This window comes from Epargyreus clarus, unplaced genomic scaffold (genome assembly GCF_041222505.1).
Source record: "Epargyreus clarus isolate Ecla_fem2 unplaced genomic scaffold, WU_Ecla_fem_2.2 ptg000014l, whole genome shotgun sequence".
In the NCBI taxonomy this organism is placed as follows: domain Eukaryota; kingdom Metazoa; phylum Arthropoda; class Insecta; order Lepidoptera; family Hesperiidae; genus Epargyreus; species Epargyreus clarus.
The window spans coordinates 2,709,791-2,731,082 of record NW_027332222.1 but is presented as its reverse complement, the minus strand read 5'-3'; the positions used below and the strand labels follow the sequence as shown (position 1 = coordinate 2,731,082).

Below are 21,292 nucleotides of genomic sequence, written 5' to 3'. Positions count from 1 at the left end.
AATTTTGAAGAAAATACATATTTTTCATACCGTGGCATACTAATCCTTAAGGATTATACATAACATATGACATGTATAATTCTTTAGGACTATACATAAGTCATAACATTGAAGAATTTGTTGGTTAATCAACTAATTCTTCGATGTTATGGCCATGACTTACGGCTTAGTATGAGAAAGTAATAGGTTGGCAACTAAGTTCCCGCCGAGGATTTATTTTTTAATAAAAATAGATAACTGATTAATTAGTAAATTCTTATTTTTTGTTTACAACTTCGTAATAACGTTGAATGTGATTTTCAATATCTCTTTGTTAAGTAAACACTCGGATTTGGCTCGAAAAAGTCATTCTCGCAAATTGTCAACTTTACATCTGTATGTAAACTCCGCATACGCATAGCAAGTTACAAACGCATAGCAAGTTACAAATCTATTATAATGGTCCTAAAATAACCTTAACTAAGTCGAACATAAAAATATAAATTCTTGGAGAACAAAACGTCCGCTTTCGAATGAATTAAAACATAAGGCCAAAAAATTGTTAATATGAAAAATGTTTAAATTAATGAATGGCGGAAACTTAACTGCCAATTTATTATGAAAAAATTTGAATTTTCTTAAAAATGAGGCTTTTCCTTTACTTTGTCATTTATCATCACTTTCCAGAATTTGATCCTTATAAGCAACACTATGAGGTAGTGGAATAATATAGAGGGTGTTTTTTTTTTTCAAATATTACGTAAGTTGAAAACATGATTTTTTGTTTGTGTAGATATTGGTTTGTCTTTAATGCCATTTGGTAGGTTTAGGTCTAAAACGGATAGGGCAAAAGGAATTGTGTAATTAGGGTAATCCGTTTAAAAGTTATTAAGGATTTTACATTGTGAACTTTGTAAAATTTTACATGTAAGCTTATTTTCATACAGACATTTATTTAAGCGCAACAAGGCCGAAATTTGCCTAAACATTTGTTTCCTTGGAAACAAACTTATTATTATTTTATAATACTGTGACAGTTGCTTTACCTCACGACAGTTATTGTATTTTGTGTATGTTACCGTTAGATTGCAGAATACGTTAGCATACACATTAACTAGTTAGTCTCAAGATTAGCTAGAAGATAATAATATGCAGATTAACTATGTAGTAAAATTCGAAACACCTTTTCAGACTTGTTCTTAGGGCTAAAACATATGCCTTTTTACGACATAACGACGTATCGTGATACATAGCGACATCATGCCGCAAAGCGATATTGTTTCTTGAAAATATGCAATGTTTGTCGTAAATTCATGACACGACGACGCATCATGGCATGCACGAAACGACGTCAAGGGGTGAAAATTGATACAATCTTCGTTTTGTACTTTACGTAATGGGCAAGCTAATCTGCGTTTTAACTGATTAGGCACATTAGCCGCAACATATAGTTTTATTCTCATGACATTTGTCAAAAATTCGGAATGTTTTTGATATTATATTACTTTTTAGGGTTCCGTACCTAAAGGGTAAAAGCGGAACCTATTACTAAGCTGTCCGTTTGTCTGTCTGACATAGAACTCTATTTCTGGAACCTTAATAGATAGAAACTTAATTTTTTTACGGAATATGTATAATGATGGCCACTTTAACAACAAGTACTAAAAATAAAAAGAAAAACTTTCAAATAAAGGATAGTTTTTTTTTTCTTTATGAGGAGGAAATCTTCAAAAAAACCCGATGACGTGAAAGTGACGCGGGGTTATGTGGGACTTTTACCGCACTAAAACCCCCAGGTGGCCGTCCTCAATGTTTGTTAGAGAACTCCGGGATCTCCGACGAAACGCAACCGAAGTCCTCCAAGCGCGATGCCCCGATCGAGCTCTGCCCTGGGGGAGCAGTTTCGCTCCTCCCAAAACTATCCGGTGTTCACGACGGTATGCGACCATACATACCGCCGTCCTTCCCGGGGACACTTATAGGACGGTTCGAGCTCCCACTCTTGCCACGCCCAACTCCGGAAGCCCCCTTTTAGTCGCCTCTTACGACAGGCAAGGGATATCGTAGCCCTATTTTAGTCCAGGAAGTACAGGGACAAACATATAAGGACCTGCTATTTTTTGGCGTTTTTTTCACTTTATCTATTGAACCATAATATATGTTACAGTTGATATTTTCACAATGCATTCTATGGCTGCTATAATATCAATTAGTAAATATAAAAAACACATGTTTTTTGGTACGGAACCCTCAGTGTACGAGTTCGATTCGCACTTCACCCATTATTTGTATTGAAGATAAATTGAAGTTGGAATTGAAAACTTCTTTTGTCTCGAGAATAAAAACAATTGACGTCGCCAATAATAGTAGGGGAGCCCAAGAGGGGATTTCGAGAGTGACTCGAACGCGGCAGATTAAGATATGGGAGATACCTTACATCCTATAGAGTATCTTAAAACATTCATTTGGGGGGTTCGCACGGGGAAAATATCGTGAAATCTATAGTAGCTTAATTACATGCTGAAAACAATAAATTTATAACAATCTGACGATTTGAGGATGGCGTTAGGGAGTAATAAGGTTGCAAAAAAATCGTTACCTGGACATACTTGAGCGCGGTATTTTTTTTTTAATATAAAGGAAATAATGCTAGAAAACGGGTAACATCATAATCATACCACACATTGATGTAGTGAAAAAACAGTCATTTAAAAAGAGAATATGTACATACACTTTCTGATAGCGTCACTTATTAGCATGAATCCCTGGAAAGTACTGGTGTATAACAAGCTAAAGGAAAAGGCAAATTTTATGGAAAATACATTTTTTTTTCAAATTATCGGTATAAAAAGACCCCTCCACTAAATCGTCAGACGAAGGGTTATGAGAAGTAAAACATCAGCTGGAATTTCCTGTATAATAATCTTACGCCCTCGAGTGTGTCAAGATAACGATTTTTTTTTGCATTTTCGAAGAGTCACTGACAGTCTTTCGAATCGAATCGTCAGTCTTTCGAATGGGCGACTCATCTGGGGTAACTTAATATCCCCTTTTGAAAATCTAATGCACTGGTGTAATTTTTTTCTCCATTTTTACCTCTCGTATGGCTGCAAACCAGCAGATAAACATATTTCTGCTGCGCCTTGAGTATGTCCGTCTGACTCATTTTTTTACATCTTTCGAATCCTCTAGAAGCTATTCCCACCGTGAATCGAAAAATATCATACAAACTTTTCTTCACTCACTAAAGTGTAATCTATACAATCGTATAGGTCGAAACGACGCTCGAGTTTCTACCCATTTAGCATCATGGGCTCCCCTACTACTCGTACATTTCGCGGACAGGAACACAGATTCATTAACTGCAAATATAACTTTGTAATCCTATATACTTATATAGGATACAAAGTTATTTTATGTAGTTGGTGTATCTAGATAACCGGACAGAAATTGCAAAATATTATAGTTTTTCCGTGAGTTATATACTAAACACTCATTGTATTTTCAATCTTAACCTTCTATGTCTGCTAGAAGTGCCTTAACATTTTGATGATCGGTCAGTCAGTGAGTGACAAAATTACGAACTTTGACTACTTGTAATTCTTAAACTACTGGTTCAAATTGAATGAAATTGGTAATACACCGTGTCTATACAATGCTTGCTTGGCTCCTGAAAATTCAGGCTTCTAGCTTCATATGCAACGAAGTTACAGGGGGTCAAAAATGGGCCGAATTGCTTCGAGAAAAGAATGCTACGGCCGTGCCGCTATTTTTGGCTTTGGCTCGACTTGGCGGAGGCACTGCCGTGCCTCCAGATTATTCTGCCGTGTTCTTGTATGAAAGGTGGGTCATTCCAAATCCAAATAGCTTCGGATGGACGATTTCCATTTTTTTTTTCAAATTCGTCGAAATTTTCAAAATTTCGATACGATATGTCGCAGTGATAAATTTTATCGTGTCGTCGTGTCGTGTCGTAAGCTCAAAGGTACCGCCGAACGGGACCACAGTCCAAACAAGGCGTGATTGCTGCGCTTGAAAGCTCCACTCCTCAGCGAGAACTGCAAGTCGACCGGACACCATTATTCATAATGGTTTAAAGAAATTCTTCAAGAACTATCAGGTCATGTGATTCAGCGGGAAAGTTGGCTACCTTACATGGGATAAAATATTTTAAAATGCAATTCACTTGAAATTTATTAACGACACAGCTTTGCTGTTCAAAGATTTGTATTTTTTGCTTGAAATCCCTGGATTTGGGGTAAATTACAATTTACAAAGCTTTCGTTAATCCTCTATCCAAAATTATATATTTTATGAATATACTGCCTCTACGTCGCCACATTAGTGCAAACAATGAAAATTATTTATAAAACAAAAAACTCTGAATGAATGAAAATTTAAGGGTCGGAATACATTTTTAAGTAGTTATTTTGAAATTAGAATGTCTACCGAAAATGTAAATAAATGAACAGCAACATTTTTATAGGGCAGTATTTTTTTAAATTATTTACATAAAAACGAAATATTGCGTTTATATCTTTCAATTGACTAATACAGTTGTTAAAACCACGTGTATAAGTTAATAAAGTGGGACCGTGGGAGATGTTTTCACCGAGAATGGTGGAAAGTGGTAACGTCAATATTTGTTCGCTGACCGGACGCCACAATTAGTTCCCAATAGCTTGAGATGTACCGATTTGATACAAGATGACGCTACTGGAAACCAGGAAAAAATAACCTATACATTTTTTGGCAACTAATATTTTAAATCCGAAAGTAACTCTGTCTGTCTGTTTGTCTCTTCTTCACGCCTAAACCACTGAACCGATTTTAATGACATTTTGTACAAAGATAGTCTGATACCCGAGAAAGGACATAGGATAGTTTAGTGACGCTACTAGAAACCAGGAAAAAATAACCTATACATTTTTTGGCAACATATTGCTGTCCCAATGCTGGACAAGTGGGCACGGGTCAGCTCTCAGAGTGAAAGAGTTTAGATTATAGTCCACCGCGCTAACCATGTGAGGATTGGTAGACTTCACACAACCTTAACAACTTTTTATTAAAAAGAACTTTAAGGTGTATCGGTTTCCTTACAATATTTTCCGTCACCTTTTAATAAACATATAGGTAATTTCTAGTACGCACTATAAAAAAAAGTAAAAAATCTCAAAGGTATGTGAAGTCTACCAATACGCACTTGGCCAGCGCGGTGGACTATGGCCTAATCCGTCTCATTATAAGAGGAGACCCGTGACCAGCAGTGTGACAATAATGGGTTGTTGATGACTTTTAAATCAGTTGTGCTTGCCTGGGATCGAATCTCAGAAACTCAGTGTCTTAATTGGGTGGATTAGGCCACCGAGTTTTTAACAACTAGATCACAAATTTATTTTGTGACTAGACTATCACTGCTGCTACATGCATGTGACTGTATGAGTAATTTACAGACATAAAAAAACCCATGTATGGTCTAATCTTGTTCTTTTTAATGAGTCACAGTTTAAGCAAGGTCATGTTGAGTCTGGGCGATGAAATATTACCTAATGGTTTAGCATACTGGTGTATCGAGTTGTGACTACATTCATATAGGGTCTGATATGACTCAATCGGCATACCAGTTAAAACATTAATGTTTAGTTTTTAATCGAAATTTCTAATAAACTTGCAATCCATTTAATTTAAGTATAGTATCATTAACATTCAAAACTAACTCCAAAGGAGGATGTCTGTGGATGATCACGAATGCATTGCTAAAGATGTATTTCTAGTCTAAAGCAATTCAAATTCGAAAAAATGATATGACAAGAGCTCTGCCATCTAAGCTGTAGCTTTTTATTTGTTGTCAGGCTAACTTAGCCCATAATATACTAACATTTATTTATACGATACAAAATACCTATAGGTAATATATATACGCTTTTGAAACAAATATCCTTCGTGTTCAGAGGGGTCGTAATCCGCTGCGACAGAGTTCTTACTATTGCAATTGGTTACGAATGTACAAATTGTGAAAACGTTTACTGTTTCAATAAAAACTTTAAATCTTAAATCTTTATTGTGCGCCTTTCTGTCTGTAAAGTCGTCGTGAGATCTTTAAGTGGATCCATTTAATCCAGTCCAAGTAGATTACGTCTCAACTTTTCATACCTACATAATTGTCCATAACTGCAAACTATATACTGCCGACGTGGAGTGCAAGTTATCTCGATAACCCGCGAGGCGTCGCCACTATTTATAGAACCACTTGTTACTAAACGTTCGCAACTGCTCGCCGCTAGATTACGAAATCACGCGATTCCTTGCTAAATTGTATGCTAATAACAATTTTGATGCTAACTGCATCTTGGTAGACTACGTGGAGTTCTTAACTACATTCCGGTCGCTCATCTACTTCTGTACTCAAAATTTTAATAAAACATTTTTTTTTATAGAAGACATTAGACCCCTTAGAAAGTTAAATGAAAAAAATAATAAATAAAAAATAGTTTCTTATTTTCTCCACTATCCCGTCAAAGTCAGTTTTGCCGTTATTCAGATTTCTGTATCTAACTGTAGTACAGATATACAGACAACATTATAACGCTAATTGACGCAGCTGTTTTTAATAGTACTTTCACATTTTATTGACTACGTATAATAATAAGAAACGCACAGCAATCATGGCTAAATACTTGTGATATAATCATCTAAATCCTCAGAAATCGGCTTTACATTCAAACTCTACATGGAATTGGTTACTGATGTCATAGACAACAACGACCACTTACCTACTTGCGTAGGTGCTCGTTTTCTACTTCACTGTAATGTAATGTAAAATACATCTAAGCATTGTGAACTTCTCTTATTTATACACAGTTAGAGACAGCTCGTACACATGCTGGTGCAAATGTTTGTCAAACTCACCATCAAATCTCCTGGCTCTGTTGGCCAGTATGTCGGCCAGCTTACTAAGCTCGCCTCGCAGCGAGCTTTCCAGCTGCGTGCGAGCCAGTTGTGTCAGTTTGCCGCGTGCATTCGCCCCACAACACCCTCTGTTCGAACATAGCTCGCCTGCGTCTGTGGACAATGAAGGATTGGTTAATTAGATGAAAAATACAAGATAAAATATTTATAGTATATTATTGATAGTATATTATAGATATTTATATTAGAAGATTCAGTTTCCGCATGTCTGTCCGCAAAACTCCAATCGTATTAATACAAAAATTATATAAGAATAAAAAGATAAAATTGCTAACTAAATAAAAACAAAATACTACTCTTCGGAGGAAACTTTGGTATGAAAGCTAAATTTAAACACATCATATTTGTCGAATATTCGATAAATGAGGACCAATAAGTACCAATGATCATGCCAAAATGGAGACATGCAGATGAACTATTATAGAAAATATAAATAATTGTCTTCGCACAGAAATATCAAATTACGAGTAACAATTTCAGAATACGAAGATAAAGTACGCATTGATAACCTAAAATGATGTTGTCGTTAGTACAACCTGTTACTATAACCGAAGTAGATAGAGTTAACGTAGTCTTGGCAGGGGCAAATAATTTTACGTGGATTCCATTCCAAATCGTAAGGATCGTGCCTGAGTGTTCTTTATATTGTTTTCAAAGATCAACTTTACAAACCCGAATTTGGTCAGTAAAGTGGTTGTCTTAACTTTTCTCATTTTGAGTAAGTTGAGAAATTTGAGCAAAGTGGATTGATGAATATTCAAAATTTGCGTAACTAGGCTTTTTATGGGGAGAGGCGGCTACTCCCTGGCTAGGTAATGTCTTGTCCTAGGATTCTCTTATCACATGCTGCTATATCTGCTATATAACCTAACCTAAAATTGTGTTAGCCGTGCAAATGTTGTGCCGCCTATACATAATTATCCATTCACCCAGTTTCTTTCATCCTTTAGCTGAAATTTGTTTTAAATAAAACTCAACAGCAGAACTAAAGTGCACCTACATTCCCATTACTATCCCATAGGAACCTATCCGAGTGCCGTCTCCAATAATGCAATAAGGGCGGGGGAGCGTAGCGGGTCCCCTGTCTGCGGTGCATTGCGACAATTGCAGGGCCGCCCTGCGTGACTTGGGTTCATAGTCTGATTCTCTCTTATCAATATTCATAATAGGATCTTTTTAGGGTTCCCTATATTCATTAAACCCTTATGCGGTCACTTTATGGTTTGTGAGCCTCTTCTATGGTTTGATAGTCTGACTCTCTGACAGACTTATCAATATTAATAATAGGACTTTTTAGGGTTCGTATATTCGTGAAATTCATACACTTCACTTCATTCTCATCATTTTCCCCAATTGCACCAAAAGTAATACAGCTTCCAAAATATTGTGAGTGACAATATATGAGTACCAACATAAACTTATACAAAATAAATAGATTCCATTGCCTTATTTTTTCCAACAGCAAGTTTTAAACAAGGCAATGTCAACTAAAGGCGTAGCGTACAGCGGTAATGCAATAAGAGGAGCGAAGGGTACCCAGCCCCTGTCTGCCGCCCTCGAGGGCCCTTCGCGCCTGACCCGCGACCGTCTTGTCAATAGCGAACTGTTCACTGGAACGGATTATTACTATTTTTAAAGCTTGTAAATGTAGCTTGTTTTATTTTATGAAGTTTTTGTATTATAGGTGTTAATCTCTATGTAGAATAAATACAAAGGCGTGACGATTACAAGAATGAACAAAATTGATGTGTTACGGAGGAATCTTATTTCGACCTGGTGATAAGTGGCTACTTTGTGCCCAGGGATATCTGTAATCAACCCCAGATGTTATTATAATCTGACCTGAAGTTGGTCACAGATGCGCTGCTTCCCCTGACAGTCAAGTTGAAATGCCTCGTATATCTCCCTTATGACATCCTTCAAAGCGGAACAGTGCTTGTCACTACTGCTTGCTATTAGGCAGAAATAGTGAGGCGCAATAATATGGCCGGAGTCGAACCACAATGGGCTCTACCACCTTTAAAGTTATACGTAAGTCTTCTCTCATATGATTCCTAATATTGTAATTGCACTTGAATACTTATCTTACCATTTTTCTTTCAATTAATTAGATCATAACTTGACGTTTATATGGAGGAATAATAATACTTGCGTAATTATATTCTATTGTGAGTACATACACAACACACACCAATCATAAATTAAACACACATCCACCCGGACTTCCACTCCCTTCACTTTAATAAATTAAAAGTTTGAAAACTTTTAATTTTAAATTACGAGATATAACAATAACATCTTAATAAACTTTAATCCTATTGACAAACGAACGTTATTGCGTTTTCAATCGTGCTTCCTACGACCGATGCGGGATACGCCGGGAATGCCGGGATTAGGGATTTACATAACGACGATGCTAGCAAATATAGACGTTGTGTAACCCCGGTAGAGTTCACAGTGATCTGCATAACGAACTCCGGGGGTCAATACAAATTAATTGTGCGGTGCAAGTGATGAACGGAGTGGTTAGTGAATTGCTATTGTGTCTAACCAAAACAGGAAATGTATTTAGTCAGAACAGTTTTGTTCGTAGATTCGTCCGAAATTTCGGGCGTTGTATTACTTATTCATTAGCAGTGTAATAATTTGACTTTTAAATTGAATTGTTATTGCCTGTAATTCCTACAACAACTTATAATTGTACAGTTGTTTTATCATATAGTTCTTTCATTTTACTTTCGGGTAAAACCATATTTTCATTGATCAATTAAGGTTACACAGTGACTGTTCTAGAACGGACATAAAAACGTTTTTATTCCGCAGATTCCTATATAAAATTAATAGTAATATTATTATTATTTTACATTGATATTATTACACACAGGCTTTTACGCTTTGTTTATCGTTTTATTTGTATTATGTAGTCATTAATATTTTTTTAAGTTCCTACATTATATCGGCGTTATAGATATGATATATTACACTGCATTTAGGTCTTAATTTTGTCAAGAAATGATTTTAGTAGCATCATATATCATTGGTAAGTGAAATCCGCGTCAGCTTTTAACTCAGGCCGTAAGGTACAATCAACGCCAGCATCCCCAGCCAGGGGGTGGCTATTGACGGCGCGTGAGCGTTGTCGCCGCAGCTTTTGATATTTTAATGTTGCCATACAATCATACTGCGTCGTCTAGAGTACTAGCAACTTGTTAAGTAGAATTGTCGCGCCTTTTTGGTTTGCTTTGGTGCTTTGATTGAGGTGTCATTTTGTTAAAATATTTTTATGTAATATTTATGGTGGCAACTGTCGGCGTAGTTTAATTTTTTTTGCAGTCTTGTAAATGTATAATCCTTGTTATTACACTGTTGTTGATGAAACTAAAATGTATGAAGGCTTAGCCAGGTGTTTTTTTGAGCGGTAATAAGTTTGCTATAATTTTCAAAATCACGACATATTTCATACACGACATTTACGAAATTTCCTTTTCGTCAACATAAAGACAAAAATATTTGGTTTATTTTTAGAATTTCGAAATTTTTAATTTGTGCAAAATTTTATTTTGTTCTCATGCAGTATTTTCTTCATGACAACAAAGATTTTGTGCTATTTACAATTTCCAGAACTATCAGCTGCTTCATGCCATTTCTACGAGAGATGTGACTCTGTGGGTCATAATAAACGATTGTTGAGTGCTGGGGAGGGACGTGTCGAATGCTGAGGGCTCGTTTAAGGCCCGGTTCTGCACCACCGATCAATGTTACAATTAACTAACAGAATGTCAAATTAACGCGCAACGATGAACCCGTTTTATCTGCAAAATCTTGCTACCTTAAGCACCTCGAATATACCCATGGACATGGTTTCTGTATGACTTTATATAGTACAAGAACGTTACACGATCACATTTCACATTTAAAGAATAAGTTAGTAGAAGTAGCATTCACATTAATTCTGCGATTTAAAGTTATTAAAGATCCCATTGTTAGTTAAACTTTAGGTGTTAACGGATTATTGTCCCAAAGCTGGGCACTCCTTTCAGTGAGTAGGACTTAGGCCATAGTCTAACGCGCTAGCTAAGTTCGAATTGAGAGTACACATTTATCAAATCAAAATAGAGATATATGTATGTAAGTTGTGGTCATAGACTTGGGTTTTATTCGGTATAACCACAAAATAAAATTTTGTGCTATAACATTCTACATAATATCTATGGTGTCGTGGTTGATAACTTTTTCTATATGGTTTATATTATTGCCTTGGCTATGTTTGGGCGAGTTCCCCGAAGCTAAACACGGCGACCAGCAACTGTCTCGTGGACAGATAAACAAACCAACTGTGCCAGATAGAAGGGTTATGCATCAACCGATCCGTCACCGGAGATTACGTCTAATATAAGCAGGAATCTAGATAGATTTTAAATAATGTTCTTTATATTTCCCCTTAAAAGATACGCAAAATTATTCAGGATTATTAGTGACAATTGTAAGAACATGACTACATTTATTTAAAATTACCGTAACTACTTATACAAAATTTAAATTACCGTAGAAAATGTTTTAATGATTGCTATAAAACTATTACTTAATACAAATATTATCAAATTAAAATCAGATTATTTTGACCGTGATTATCGATATCAGATAGCGGACTCAGTATGACGGATTCATACCATCGGCACATGCACGACGCTTACAAAAATAACTTTCTATGATTTACTGAATGTTTTACATATATTTTATTTCTGTAACCCTCGTCCTCGCTTTAATCTTCGCATGATGCTAGTAAAATAAACACTCGGCCAACCGAAAGGTTAAACAAACTATACCAGTCGTGTAACTACCATTTTGAAACTGTAATTTTGGTATGAGTTTGTTAAATATGTGGAGGTCTAGAGATAAACATTACAATATAATTTTATAATGAAAGTAAACCTTGCAAAAAATTTTCATGATTGATTTCTACTACTTTAATATTAGACGTACAATTATTATCTAAATAAAACGAAAGTAAAAAGAGACAAACATAATAGACACCCGTCTCAATAGCATGAAACTAAAGTCTTTGTTGTCAGTAGAAAGCTTCACTCTCGTGTTACGCCGCGGCCCGCGACATAAATTATACAGTGTTCAAATATGTTACCAAAGAGAATATAGCTACTACCGTTTATTATCACTCTGTTCTTTTGTCTATCGTTTCCTTAAAAGAGAATAGGTATAAATAATTTTGATGGAGGTAAAACCCTTTGTGGTGCGACTCCGAGGCGTTCTGGCTTAGTTCTTAGGGGTAGCGGCGGGTCTGTGATCGACCTCAGATAGGAATATAGGTACATATAATGCTATCTGGGGCTGATTACAGGTATCCATGGACGGCAGTATCCACTTACCAGGTGCTCGTCTGGTACTCCTATATTATAAAAAACAATTAATCCTGTGTTCTTTTGTCTATGATATCGTTATTAATGTAAAGTATAGACATAGTCTGAAAGGCAAGAAGCCGAAGCCGTAAAAAAAATGTAGACCCCGAAAATTGCCGCTAAATAAATGTTTCATTTAAAATACATGATAATATTATTTGATTTGTGGTTATTTATTTCTACCATGCTACGATGGAGTAGGTTAATGGTCACTCGATGTTTATTCGGTGTTTATTATTATATATACTCGATGTTTATTATTTATTCTATTAAAATTACAAATTAAATAGGTCAATTACTTTGTGATGCTTAATGACCCAATTCATACAAGAGCTACCATATTTTTACATCAACGGGGTACTTCATCATACTTAATTAATAAATCATCGACGGGCTGAATATTTTAAATATTATGGTTATTTTATAGTATAAATCATAGTTACTCGTAATTAGTCAAATTGGTTAAATCAGTTTATATTTCACATTATTTTTCAATATTAACAAAACGATTTAGGTATATTCATCCTTATCCTTACTAGTCCTTATCCTTACTTAATATTATAAATCCGAAAGTAACTCTGTCTGTCTGTCTGTCTGTCTGGTTGTCTCTTCTTCACGCCCAAACCAATGAACCGATTTTAATGAAATTTTGTACAAAGATAATCTGAGACCCGAGAAAGGACATAGGATAGTTTTTATCCCGGAAATCCCACGGGAACTGGGGATGGCGATCTAAGATCGATTAATCGGAGAATCGATCTTTTGGATCCAAAACATGGATTATTTTAATCGATATTAGTAAGGATTGAATCGTAAACTATGCATTTGATCAAGTGATGATCTTGATGAAGTTGAACGTACGAATTTTCAGTTTTATGTATGTTAGTATGTTATATAATTTTCTTTTAAACGCGGGCGAAGCCGCGGGCAAAAACTAGTAATGAAATAAATTGTATAAGTAATGTTTAAATCAAACACTTCCATATGGTTTTAAAATTTCATTTAAGAACGTAAGATATTTTTGTGTGTAAAAAACTATTTACTAATGGATATTTAATTTCGCGAGTTCTAAAGTGGCACTGAAACAGATCCAATAACAAACCCATAGACAATAATTAGAAAATGAGTTCCTGTTTCGGTATCATATAAATCAGATAATAACTTTATCTATACTGCTATTTCGAGCCTTTATTTATATTTATAGATAATAATACGAATATTGTTGCCTATCAAAATTATCAGATTAATATTTTAATGCTACGCGGTGCATGAAGATAGCAGATGATGCGCAAGGCTGCACAAACCGACCGCCATTACAGAAATAGCTTTACCATCGTTATAGGTAACATTTAAAAGATATAATTAGAGTTTAAAAGGGTAGAACTTTTAAGGGTCAAAGTCAAAGGTTAACATTAATTAATTTTTTTATAAGGTCTTTGAAGGATGAGCTCTTTGGGATTATAGGATTTTTTTAGGCTTTTTGGCAGTCTATCGATCGTCTCCAATGTTGTCATCTTTTCAAATTGCTTCATACGATATTTTCAAACTTTTATCTATAAAAGTACCTCCTCCTACAATTTGAAGAAAAGCTCTTTGTCTGGTGTGTTCTGACAATGATCGACACATTTGGACATACAAGTAACAAAATACGTGCACGTCCAAGAGTTATGACTACAGGTGATCTGCAAGCCCGTTAGCTACTCAACAAAAAAATCTTTCGCCAGCAACTAACAAGACATTTCAATTAACATTACGCGAAATCCGACTCAACTGAGCCTCGTTAATACGTGATACCACAAAGCGATAACATCGCTCTTCCAAAATTTAACGACTCTTTTATTATTTTTCGAGCGGCACTTGTAAAGTGACACAGAAAAAACAAACAGCGTTCGAAATACAAAACATGTGGCGGGGTTTGGTACGTGTTAAAAAACATATTTTAAAAATGTCGAACGGATTCTTACCCATTCAGCCACAATTCGGCCACACGTAATTCGTTAAAATAAACATTTTTAGAATAGTTACATTACATATGAGGAACAGTTGCATTTAAGTGGCCATCGTGGCCTATGAAAGTCACAATATATATGTCAGTGCTTATCACAGTTCTTTTTCAATTATTGCAATTTTGCTGATATTATCAGCAGAAATGCACATAGAATACTGGCACATGGTTATAGTGCACTGACATGCACATAGAGATATTTTGCATAGAGTATTTTCAGTCGTAAATCATCTATATCAATGTCAATAGTAGAATTATAGGTTATAAATTAAATTTGACACAGATCCAACAGCCAACTTCTAAAATATTTACTTCCCTTGATATTTTTCAATTTTCAGCGACTTTACTTCCGAATGAACTATAATAACTTAATAACTCTGTAAAAGCAAGTTGCGTGATCGAATAATCTTTGCAGAACTGGCATTAATACTTCGAGCTGTCAAAATAAATGGTCATGAAAACGAAAAAATCCCATTCGTTGCTTTAGTGTTAATTTTTTGCGACGCTACAATTATAATTGTGTTCATTATGATTTCCTCTTTGTAGCGAAATATTTCAAGATTGATGTTTTAAACGAAAAGTATTTAATTGGCAATTGGACTAGGTATAGTGGCATGCATATAGAGAAATCCAATTTGTCATATATATGTTTAGAAACAGATTTTAGATATATCTATTGTAATTTTAATACAGTAGATAGAAATTGGAAAATACCGATTGTTTCTACAGAAATAGTTTATTAGAACAGCAGAAAAACTAAAAAAAGACAGATAAATGCTGTAAGTACAGGAAGTCAATAATTCAGGAAAACCACCGCTAGTGGAAATTAGATAAAAACGACATCATTAATAAATTGCAAACGAATGCGATTGATGGGACTAAACGCGGGTCAGAGAGATCGCATAGACATCGTGACTCGCAAATCTGACTGAATATTTAGTATCTTACGTTTAGCATTACTTAGAATATAATCTTAATTTAAAATTCGTGCTATTTTGTGTTTTTAATCTGTTTACATTATGTGCTATCTACATAAAAACTTCCTGGGATTGTATACTATAATAATATACCTATATTACTTAGGTATATAAAACTTAATACGTAATAATTTATTATAATCAGCTTCGTAGCAGTTTATTAATTAACAAAAAATTCAATTTACACATTTGCGTACCTAAATATTGAGAAAAAATATCATTTTGTATAAAGTTCCTTAACCTTTCGTGGAAAGCGTGTCAAGAAAGCAAAATATAAGGATCTTTTTGACACTATTCACGAAAAAGTAAGACGGATTTATTACGCGAATATAACATTTGCGTATTTCTTAAAAATCTCAAGCGTTATATTTATTGTTCTCGGCGTTAAGGAAATTGTTTATTTACAATCTCGGAGTGGAAAGAAATTACATCAGCGAAAACGTTTAAATTTCCTCCTTATTTTCATCCTGTGAGTAAGGCAATCATTTCATTTCATATTTCTCATTAGGGTTGGCAAACCGAAAAATTTATGGTTAAAATTATCGAATTAATGTTGTTATGTAATTATATTACTTATAGAATTTACTACTAACAACAATAAAATAAATCTTTTTTTCGCATGAGCGGGAAACTCAAAAAAAGGGAATAAAATGAATAGTATAGAAGAGGTAAATACACAATGCGGGCCAGATCCGCACGGCTTAGCGCGGGACAGGAAAAAGGCCCTGAACGACTTATTAGCATATTGTACGTAATTTCGTTCCCAAATTTATAATATAGAGATAGTTACACACAAACTCACAAATGTAAACTGTACAAGTTACTTGAAATTGACATACATGTCGAAAGATAATAATTAAATCTCGGCGTAAACAGAATTACAATATCGTACGTAAGTTCCTACATACGTTTATATTGTAGTAGTTTAATATACATAACACACACAAATGTAGGTGCAAATTAACACTCAGACTGGCTACCCCAACCCTGCGGATTGCCGAGCACTCGAGGACCCTTCCTCTCGGTTCTCGCCTCGGAGTCGAACCGATTTCAAAAGGAAAACATCCCTTATTTATGAAACGTTTCAAGCAGGCGTTAATAATTGCCGCTTTTATCACTGCACCCACCCAATTCGTGACAAATTTTATTGCTCTAAGCACTGTTTGTGTCGATTGAATTGAAATATCTTTGCGAAGACAAGTTAAGAGTTCGTCTTCGGTATCCTGATTTACTGTACTGTTAGAAGCACGTTAACACCGTTATTAAATACAGTAAGGAAGAATTCAATGATTGTTATAAGTATATGATATCTGTAACTGCAAAAGATACATCACATGTTATCGATCACAGAAACCTGCTGTCGACTAGTTGAATGTACTCTTATAAGGAAATATGTAAACTTCAGATTTCAATTGAAACTCAGCGACAGAAACTCTGTAACAACGTTATTTTAAGTGTTGCTCTGTTTTTGTTTGACAGATTTTAGAAGGGAAAAAAATCACAAAGGGCGCTACAAAATAGTCCTCATGTGTATTAATGTGGAGAACCTCAAATAGGACTCAAATCATTCATAAACGGCCAAAAGTATACTTTGCTTAACTATGGATCTCCAAAAAAGAAGTTTTATAAGTTTATGTCTAATAAAAATAAGCTATATTAAATATGCGTAATACTATTAACTTTAACGTCGTTCAAAATGAAATACAACACGAAATTTACACCGAAACCATTAACGGTACCGAAAAGCAAATCGATGTCGATACAATCAGCAGCAAACAATAGCTTCATTGAAACAAAACAGTCCATTTCCATCGCGTGACGCACTAATAAAGAAATAGTTCTCAATTAAAACTTCTAGGAATTATGAATGATGTGATTAATTGGTATATTTGCCACCAACGGCGTATTCTGAAGTTCGTAGAACCCTGTGCGGTTCGACTCCGGCGGCACCACCGCCACACCTATTTCTGCCTCATAACAGCATAGTTAAGATCTGCTGTGTTTTGCTTTGAAGGGTGTGGTAAGGGAGGCATACTTTCTCGAGGTTTTCCAGCTTATTCCTCAGAGGTAGTGGCGCGTCTGTGGCCGACCTCAGGTCGGAATATCTAATTCTATCTGGTGTTGATTACAGATGTCCATGGGCGGCAGTAGCCAGTTACCATCAGGTGGACTGCATGCTCATATTACCATCAGGTGGACTCCTATATTATAAAAAAAATCACCACTACTAAAGTCGTGTTGGAAGTAGTTTCCTCATCGTGTAGGACAAAAGGTAATTGCTACTAGTTATTTCTGCCTTATAGCAATCACGAGTGTGGCAAACAGACTGCACTAGTAAACATGGCATTCCTAATTGCCCCTCGAGGGTCATAATTCTCTTACAAGCTTCATCATAAAGAAATATGGAAAACAACATTTTGCACTATTTTCTGTCATTTATGCAATAAATCATATCAACACTTATGTTAGAACAAGAATTATTAGTTTTATAAGTAACAATTATATGCTTGTGCACTTTTTGGTATCTCATCACTTAAATAAATCGTATAGTTCAGTATTAGGTATCTACTGATCTTATGTGGTGTGCTTATCCGAGCCAATATACAAATACAGCAAGTAGATATACAAACTTCTCTTCCCTGTATAGAAATGTAACACAGTGCGTTGCTAGTGTTTTTGTTCGAAAAATTCACCTTTTCCACATTGATGTTTTTCAGGCTTGACCTAATTACAAATCGCTGGTAGCTAGCCACCATAACGATAATCGCTCCATCACCTGACGCATACAAATGCATTTATAACTCAACCGACCGTAACACTGATATATTGTGTTGTATGATTACAACGTATGTACAGCACACATGAACTATGCGTGAAAGAGAAAGGGTACCCTTAATGGTCGTAATTACATAGACCACCCGCGAGATCTCGCTCGCACCGTACCATTAAAGAGCTTTTTGTTGAAAATGGACAATGAAGCCATCAAAAGAAATACAGTCCCCGCGTGCGGCCCGAGGTGATAATCTACGACGATTAAGCGGGGTTTAATCTCGAATAATAGTATACTATCGATTGATATTCGGAATAACGGATACGTTTCGGATAACGCTCGTCGATTCACATCCTCAATTTTCGTACGGTTTGCGCAAGTTTTGTTGAAGCTATAATGATATTTAAGTTATCGGTAATTATATATAAATATGTGTAGATATAAATGAAAATGTTAAATGATGGATTTAGCATAATTACTCTTGCGTTTGATATTTAATCTCGGATCAGACTATAATTGATTACGATATATCGAGTGTATGATTACTATGTACTTACATATATCGGCTTTTTAATCAAAATAAAATTACAAAGATGTAATGGAGGAATGTAATTCTTTCGTAAGTTAGGTTTTGGCTCCAATTAATTGGCATAATAATTATTATAATTTTATTAATTTTAGTAATCACGCAGATATATCTCGTACTTTATTATTCTCTGTAAGTAGTCATTAAGACAATATTTATAATGATACTAATTTTAAAGTGCGCGACGCCACAAAATGAAGACAAATTTATTAGAAATACCGCATTATCTGGACATAACATAGATATACAAACGTCTTTATAGTGAAGTGCTAAAAATAAAGCCATGTCATATACCTAATTACATAAACTCGTCACATAGTGAGAATGCTTCTCAGTTCATTGGCATCGCTCTATGCTATCCCTTCGAAATAGCTCCTATTCTGTAAATACTAAATACAGTTATAGATAAACTTCTATTATTTAACGGTACAAAATGTAGAAGAACAGGACATTTTATTATTAATAAGTGGGCAAGTGATAGTCGAACTCACACACGTTGGATTCGAAGTCCCCAAATTTTCGGAAGCTTAGTTATAGGGTCCTGTCATTACCCTTTGGTTAAGGAACCATTTACAATGGGGTTAGAAAGGTCGCCTAACAGACGATTACTTGTATATCCATATATGTTTTTTGTTGGATTGCTTTGCTATTCTGTTTTATTGCTCGTGTGTTAATTTACTTAAAACTAAAGATTTCCTGACTATTATGAAAATATTTATAAAAATGCTTTCTAAGTTAATTATATCCTTTTTATTAAAACGACTTTCGCTATGAAGGTAAGTACCTACAATCTTGGAACTCATTCGTAATAATTTTTATTATTTATAATAAATATTCTCTTAGATAAATCTTAGGAATCATAATATAGGAATTTTAAAGCTGCATACATAGATTAGTAGCTGCATACATAAATAAATACAATAAATTAATACTAATTTGTTATTCATGTTATGTCTAACTGAATTTATTTATGTCGCCTGCGAGCTTAATAGGTATCAAGAAATATTACATTATATATTGTAGTTTTCTTGTTTATTTACATTAATTAAGATACAACCTGTTCAATATAGCAAAAATATAGAGAGTTAATTTCCGACTTAACCGTAGACAAAATTCATTTTGACATTTACGCCACAGCTTACTTAAAGCAAGTTTAGGTACATTTAGTGCAATCTATGGAATCTGAGTACGACGGAAGCAATTTTTTCATTAGTGTTGCCATTACAGTAGTAGCACGTTAATTGTAAGACAATTAAACGAAAAAGTGGTATGCAACTAATCATACACATTTATATGCAAGCGCGAGCGGCTGTTTACGCTTTTTATGCTTTTATGCGTTCGTTTGTCGGTCGCTTTTATTTATAACAATGTGCAAAGAATGCTGTAATGGCAACAATTGCAGAATAAACGTTCCTGGTGTTGTTTTAGTTTTCTTTGTTCTAACGGAAACCCCACACAATGGGAAATGGAGCAACAATCACAACCTATTCAAAGGTTACGCCAGATCAAACGAATTCTTTGTAAATACTTTATGCACAATAAGATTTCTATATGCTTAAATATGAAATTATTGTTATTCCATAAAGTGGTGTAAGATTCAAGATATTTAAAATTTAAAATTACAAATATTGAAACATTAATCACTAAAAAGTAAAAATAAATCACAGCGAAATAATACTCTACATTTTAAAGTAAGTTATATAAATAAATATTATAAAACGACTGATTTAATACGCATTTAATACGCAGTCTACTCCGGCATATGCACACACTTGTGCAATAAAAGTTATTCGATCATATTTATAGGCATGACAGCGCAAATGCAGGGCTAATACCATTCAGGAAATAAATGTTGTGCGGAAGGGTAAGCTATCGTCACACACCGACGCGTCTTCCGAGCGGAAGTATGAAGCCACACCCGCGATATATCATAATGTGGACATTGTAGACCAATTAAAAATAACTGACGAGCCGCATTGTCTACGCGTCGATTAAAAAGTAGGCCAAAAGAAATGAATCCACAGACGTGAAATCTATTGTATTAAAAAATGAAGTGTCAATTAGACAAGACGTGAAATTAAGAATAAATCGTTATTGAACCATAGATTGGTAAAGATACTTCACCGCCTTGAAATTGAATGAAGCCGCAAATGGCTTATTATAGTAAGTTCTTTTTTTTTAATTCTTGACAAATAAAAACATTATTAGAGAAAATTTACGAATGAATAACTAATACTGCGTAATTTACATAATAAATAAATAAGTATTTCAAATATTTTAGGGACATTTTAGCACGGAGACGTGGCAAAACTTTTTTACGCAACTACATATTTCCATTCTCAAAACTGGGTACAATTTCTTGTTAGGAGTGAGTAATCTTTACTAATTTATGTATTGAACAGAAATATTACAAAACCGATATTAAGATAACAAAGAAATTTGTACAAAGAATTAAACATTAATTTTTATTAATAAATGATGTTTAAAAATTCAAGTATGATTCCATAACAGAAACGATGCCAATTGAATTGTGATTCATCTGCATATAATAAAAACTCTGAAAAATCAATTAAAATAATAATGTATGTTTTG

General features: G+C 34.6%; 1 protein-coding gene across 1 annotated transcript in view; it reads right to left on the bottom strand.

The window, feature by feature from the left end:
• The window catches only part of dlp (glypican dally-like), a 97,236-nt gene that overhangs the window by 36,849 nt on the left and 39,095 nt on the right, over positions 1-21,292 (bottom strand). Inside the window, exon 2 of the mRNA XM_073079460.1 lies at positions 6,889-7,041. Coding sequence (XP_072935561.1) covers positions 6,889-7,041 — 153 coding nt within the window. The remainder of the gene's footprint in view (positions 1-6,888; positions 7,042-21,292) is intronic.